The sequence below is a fragment of the Perognathus longimembris genome, chromosome 23 (genome assembly GCF_023159225.1).
Source record: "Perognathus longimembris pacificus isolate PPM17 chromosome 23, ASM2315922v1, whole genome shotgun sequence".
In the NCBI taxonomy this organism is placed as follows: Eukaryota; Metazoa; Chordata; class Mammalia; order Rodentia; family Heteromyidae; genus Perognathus; species Perognathus longimembris.
This window is the reverse complement of record NC_063183.1, coordinates 36506678-36513528: the sequence shown is the minus strand read 5'-3', so window position 1 is coordinate 36513528 and position 6851 is coordinate 36506678. Positions and strand designations below refer to the sequence as shown.

At 41.0% G+C, this 6851-nt stretch overlaps 1 protein-coding gene across 1 annotated transcript; it reads right to left on the bottom strand.

Moving 5' to 3' along the window:
- Positions 1–1046: 1046 nt before the first annotated feature.
- Positions 1047–2003, bottom strand: LOC125340453 (olfactory receptor 4F3/4F16/4F29-like). Its single transcript, XM_048332069.1, has one exon. The coding sequence runs from the start codon at positions 2001–2003 to the stop codon at positions 1047–1049; it is 957 nt and encodes a 318-aa protein (XP_048188026.1).
- Between the last annotated feature and the right edge of the window lie 4848 nt (positions 2004–6851).

Sequence of the window (6851 nt, the reverse complement as noted above, 5' to 3'; positions counted from 1 at the left end):
AACACAGAGGGAAGACTGTGATTTATCAAGAGAACACTGTCAGGAACCATCAGGGAAAGCCACCCACCCAAAATCATGGCCCTAATTGCTCGGACATGATCTTTGACTTTCAAACCAGGTTTTTATTTAAGTTGATGCTCATATTTTACATACTTGGTGGCCCTGTTTTTTATTAAACCCCCTTCTTTGTATTCTGTCCTCCCAGAAAGTAGTCACCACAACGCAGCACTTCTTAGTCATGTTTACATCCTGCCCTAGTTTCCACCACTGCCGCACATCTCCCTAGCAGTCTCACCAAATGAAATTATTTGTATTTTTATTCATTTTTAGTAAGAGTTTAATTTTTCCAAAATATTGAATCTATTAACCAACATTTAAGATTAACATAGTTTTCTTTGTTGTATAAAAATAATTACTATTGTTTGGGATATAATTTGGATAGAAAATAATTGTCATACTTAATGAGTGTTATAGAGATTTATATCATTTGGTCTCAAAACATTTTATTGTTTCATAATAAAAAGTTTTCTTTAGTTTTCCTGCAACTTGCCACAAATTACAATTTGTAATTCTAACTCAATCTGAAAACTTAAGCCACATTTGAGTATGAATAACAAATTTGACGTTAGAAGTCTCCAGTTCTATTTAAGCAAATATGTGCATTTTCCTTGGTCCTCTAAATGTATGGATGACAACCAAAGTCCATATTTAAACAAATATGTTTTTAAGAATCAGTGCCAAAGAAGAGAGTGGCCAATTAATGGGTGAGTGTCAGTGTGTGCTGGCACCTATTGCCAAAGCCTTTACCAATAAACACAATAACAGTGATAAACCCACCATTCTCCACACTGAACACACACCTCTGAAATCCTTTCAGAATCCTCAAGCACATAGGTCCCTATGAAAAACTGATAAGACCAAAAGAGTCCTTGAGCAACATTGTTATAGTCCAATGAAAACATAACCTGAGTATCATTTCACAGTGCATAGTAAACATTTGATTTAAAGATTGTTTTCTGAGAAAAGAGAAAATGAACTAAAGGTTCTTAGATTCCACACATGAAATAACATTTTCTCAAACTGACTAATACCTTATCAAAGATTCTCCTCATTGCCACCTTCATCTCCTTATTTCTAAATGTATAGATGATAGGATTCAAAACAGGGGTGATGAGAACAACGAAAATAGCTAAGAATTTATCTATGGGTAGAGTAGGGAATGGCCACACATAAACAATAATGCAAGGACCAAAGAAAAACACCACCACGGTGATGTGAGCTGAGAGAGTGGAGAGAGCCTTGGACGAGCCGCCTGAGGAGTGTTTGCGAACCGTGACCAGGATGAAGCCGTAAGACGTGATCAGGATGAAGAAGGTGCCCATGGAGATGAAGCCGCTGTTAGCAGCGACCACAAGCTCCAGGCTGGACGTGTCTGTGCACGCAAGTTTGATGAACCGTGGGAAATCACAATAAAAGCTATCCATTTTGTTGGTTCCACAAAACGGTAAGTTCACCACAAAAGCCAGCTGGGCCACAGAGTGGAGGAGTCCAATGGTCCAGGCCAGAGCCAACAGAGAAGCGCAGGTTCTCTGGCTCATGGTGGTGAGGTAGTGGAGGGGCTTGCAGATGGCCACATACCGGTCGTAGGCCATGATGATGAGCAGCACCATCTCCGTCCCTCCCACCATGTGGATAAAGAACATTTGGGTGATGCACCCGTGCACGGAGATGACTCTGTATTCTCTGAAGAGGTCATGCATCATCTTTGGACATGAAATGCTGGACACACCAGAATCAATGAAGGAGAGATTGGCCAGGAAGCAGTACATGGGGGAGTGCAAGTGATGGTCTGAGATGATGGTGAGCACAATGAGAAGGTTTCCCAGCATACAGGCTGCATAAAATGTGATGAAAAAGAGAAACAGGAGAATCTGAATTTCCCAAGAACTCGTGAGTCCCAGCAACACAAATTCAGATACCACCGAGTGATTTCCTCTATCCATCGACTTTGCAAGGGCCAAGCTGACCCTGAAGTGAGAACCTGGAGAGCACAAGAGAGAAGTTCTAATTTTGAACTTGAAAGTGATGTCCTCGCTTCAAAGGAATGACAAAAGTATCAAATCTGAGGACTGCCATGCCACATCATTCTTGTTGCTTTTGCACAATGCTCACAGAAACTGGCCCCAGAACTTTCTCAACTTTTGGATTATTTGTTTATGTGACTTCAGAATCAGTTTGGACATTAGTGTATATCAAAAATAGAATATAAACCAAAGTATCTAGGAATTTAAGAGGAGACATATAAGTAGTCAAGAAACTTCTACTTCCTAATTTCTACTTGGAAATAGTACCACAGAATTGGAACTTGCTGAAGCAAAGATTGCCTGGAAATCTCATTAAATTCTGGAGTTCTTTGACTGCTTAGGATTGCAGTAATTTTATCAATTCATTGTAAACCTTCTATAGTGTAGCATATTGCATGACCCCTTACTAACACAGAAGCTCTACTGTCCTGTTCCATTCTTTCAGAATTAAAGTCCAATTCCTTTTACACATTGTTCCTTTTTTTCATATCAGATGACAATATTTCCCTTACAAATAAGCTCTACTTCCTTCCTACTCTTCCCAACATGAATTAGGATGACATCTTCAGAAAAAGTTTCTGCACTCTCTGCTCCCTATGTCTCCCATTTAAAGGAAGTTTCTATAAAAAATTCGGGAGTGGGGGGGAACTGTTAGCTTTACATTTCATGTTCCCTTACTCTACTCTATCTTCCATATTTTTCTTTCTTACATGTCTTCATTATCTTTTTGATAGATGCTTAAGATGTCAAATGCCTAATCTTACAATCTAAGGTCTAAATTTCACAGATAGTCACATTCTATTGAAAATTGGCTCTTGAATCATTCCACTCCTGATGTCTGGCCCTAAGTTGTGTACTCGTCTGAACTGAGAATTCCTGGTCTCATGAATAACTGAGCTAAGACAATTACTTCAAGAGATTTCCTGCAATAAATGTTGCTTTCTACTTTTTTATTGATCATTTCCTTCAGGATAGAAGTACAAAATTTATGATATTCAGTTCTTTAATCCTCAAAATTTAAAGACTCTAAAAACCTTCCATGTCTTTCATGTCTCTTCTTGCAAAATAACCAGTAAAGAATATTTCAAAGATTATAAAATAAGGACTGAATTATTTAAAATGAATTTTGTAATTTTGCACAGGTAAATATTAAATTTGAGCTCAATTCTTGAAATTATTCAATAAATACATTTTTAACATTGAAGCAAAAATCAAAATTTTTAAATTATCATCTTTCTATGATGGGATTGTGGGTAATTTTATTCTTGTTCTTACTTTTGTAAATTACCTGCCATGTACATATATCTCTTTATCAAACAAAACAGTCAATTAACAGATGACTTCCAATTTCAGTGGCTCATCATTATACTACTTCATAAATCACTAATTATCTAAAATAAATTATCCAGGGTGGAGGAGGTTCCTGTTCCAGAATCTACTGCCTTTGTGCCTCTCCTAGCTATAAAGCACCTCTACTACATCACACTCTCACAGATATATCCTGCGCTCATTTCTGGCCTCCATCATTACCCTGTCAAGACCAATTTGAAGTAAGCATAACATGCTGAGACAACTCCACGTGAGGTGTGAAGAGCAAATCAAGGCATTTGCTTGGGTCTATGGAAACCTGGTTTTCATTTCAGCTTTACACACTCGCAGCTCTCAGGTGTCCACCCTGCCCACCAGGGACAGTCACACCAGTCACTTCCACTTCTGAGGCTTTGCCTCTGTCTACTCTACTTCCAATGGCAAGATTTGTCATGAGAAGTGAAATACACTATATTCCATTGTCTGGGTTACATTAAAAAGTAAAGAAACACGAAAAACTAGCAAATCCCCTCAGCTTTCTAGCAATGACTTACACTCAAAAATGAAAATGTTAGCCGTGTTTGCAAAGAACAAAAGAAGCTCAGAACCAAGACTTTCTCTTACCTGACTTAGATCAAATAACCTAATTTTCTCCTCAGATAGTGGGTCAATCCCTTAAAATTTGGGAAGAAGATAAAAACATTTAATGATGTGACAGCTGTAATTCCTAAAGAGAAAAACTGGAATTGGTTTTGATGGTGCTGAGAACTAAAATGATAGAAATTGAGTCTTTATAAAACATAGAAATTTAAAGCACAACTTGCAAATTTAACTACCATTAAAAACTAAAATGATATCCATAAAAGGGAAGAAGACAGGAATGTGGAATAGAAAACATGGGAAGATCAGACTGCTTCCTCCTCCTGGGACACTTTCTTCTGGCCTAATTCTTGTGCAAGATCCAGCTGTGTGTCTTCTGCCAGCATCTTCAGCAGTAAAAAGTCACGGCTGCTCAGCTCTGCTCAGCACATTCCTCTCCTGGGCACATATGTGATAGAGGTGTCACCCAGAATTAAATTGTAAGCTAAGATGAGAAGAGAAGCAACTACTGAGCAATGGAGGCAGATTTTCTATCCAAAGACTGGATGGATTGATTTCTAGTCTGCTGTACTGAGAATCCTCCTTTCATGTGTGTCAGGAGAGCAACTGAAATAAGGGTATTCTCCTGGCCAGAGGAGGCCAGTTCCACCCTCTGTTGGAGACCCTAACCTTTTCCAAAGGCTTGTGTTGTTTTGCTCAAGTAAAAAAGCTTCTAATTACCTATCTGAAATGGCAGTGACCAAATGACAGGGCCGCATCTGGGGACTCATCAGGCCTGCTCTGTTGGAGTTCCCTGGGCATTTACACCTCGGAGCACAAGCTGACTTTCACCCAGGGAATAAGAAGGACAGAAGAAGAGGAAAATATCAGCTTCTGGATACCAAATGTAACAGGCACTACTTTCCCATAGGATGTTGCTTCCACATGAATCAACAGGAGGAACTACTGAGGGAGGAAAGAGGGAAATACCAGAAAAGCTGTGCTGGAAGGAGAAAATTATCTATCTATGCAGGGACTGAGAAACCACAGAACACAGAGCTGCCTTTCAGATTGATAATTTTGGCTTCTGAGATGTGCAATCCCTTAAGGCCATAAACACGAGACTTCAAACCATAGATGTTTTCCCTCAGAGATAGTGTTGAGTTAAAAAATGATAGTGGAGCAACAAAGAAATATAACATGTCTACACAACAGAATATTATTCAAACATAAAAGTAAGCTAGGCACCAAAGGCTCGCACCTATAACCCTAGATACTCAGGAGGCTGAGATAATTGCAGTTCAAAGCCAGCCCAGGCAGAAAAATCTGTAAGACTCTTATCTCCAACTAAGCATCAAAAAGCCAGAAGTGGAGCTGTGGCTCAAGTGGTAGAACCCTTCAGAGACAGTGTCCAGGCCCTGAGTTCAAGTCCCAGGACTGGCACAAAAATAAATAAATGAATAATTAGATAAATAAATAAATCTTGTCATCTACAGCAAAATGTGTTACACTGTGGGACAATTTGTTAAGTGAAATAAGTCAGATAAACATATATACTTTATGTATGTAACTATAACCCCTCTGTTTATCACCTTGACAATACATTTTTTTTTAAAAGAAAGAAGTCAGACAGCGAAGACAAGTGCCTTATATCTCCTTTCTGTGCAAATGCTGAAGAACAAAAATAAATAAATCTGATTGCAAAACAGCGATTGCTAGGGGCTGGGAAGTGTTAAGTGGAGGGAAGACGTGGAGCCAAAATACAATTCAAGAGCAGTAATGACTAGGTTGAACAGCAAGCACATTAAATTATCAGATATTTCACATGCAGCAAGCAGAGAGGATCTTGAAGAGTCTAAACAATACCATTGTATTGAATAAAGACAGGTATTCACTGCCCTGATTATTTCAGAGCATGTTGTTAGGCATATATTGTTAGACACTGTACCTCATAAATATGCACAGGTATTATGTGCTCATCTAAAATTTTAAGTATTATTTAGGGGACTTCTGGCAGATTAGAAGTCTCTCTGAAACTCTGCACGTGAGAAGGGTTGAGGTAATCAAGGCAGAGTATGTGCTAACAAGGGGAAGAGAGAAAGGACATTTGGAATCCCCAAAGAAGTAACAGAACAGCTAAAGGCTAGAGAAATAGAAAGGAGAAAAGATGGAAACAGCCCTTAGCGCACCCTGGCTCCATGGCAGGGCAGGGCAGCTGTGGCTACAACCACAAAGTAGTTAGGTGACCGAGTGACAACTAACTGGAGCTCCAAGCACAGGACAAACGCACAGCTCAGAAGCCTTAAACCGGAGTGGGCTTTGTGTGCCATGAGCCCTTCTGCAGGCAGAGCAGCCCTGAGGAAGAAAGCCGGCCTTCTGGTCTCACAGCCAGGTGTCATCCTAAGCCTTGGCCTATTGTTTGAGACACAACTGCCATGGGGACCCGAAAACGGAGACCAGTCATAAATCAGGGAACCAGCTAAGCTGTCCCTCAATGTCTGGGTGGAAGAAAAGCCTAAGCAGCCGCCACGAGGTGGAGAGGACACAGACCACTGGGGGCCTGGGCTGTGCAGGCCTGGGTGGGCTGCGGCCCCGCCCTCTGGGCCCTCTGGGCCCTCTGGGCCCTCTCTGCCTTCTCAGCCCTCTCTGCCCTCTCAACTCTCTGTGCCCTCTCTGCCTTCTCTGTCCTCTGCATCTCTGCGCTCTCCACTCTCTGTGCCTTCTGCGCATGTCTGTCCTCTGTGCATGTCTGCCTTCTCTGCCTATAATCACCATGGAGAGCTTCCCTCCCACTGCCAGGACAGCTCGGCCGCCAGGGGGCAGGGCTTTCGCGGGGCGTGGCTTTCGCTGGGCATGGCCTCCAGGGGCGTGGCCTCCAGG

Coding starts and splice junctions, on each gene's coding strand:
- LOC125340453 (XM_048332069.1), bottom strand. CDS start 2,003: ATGGATAGAGGAAATCACTCGGTGGTATCTGAATTTGTGTTGCTGGGA.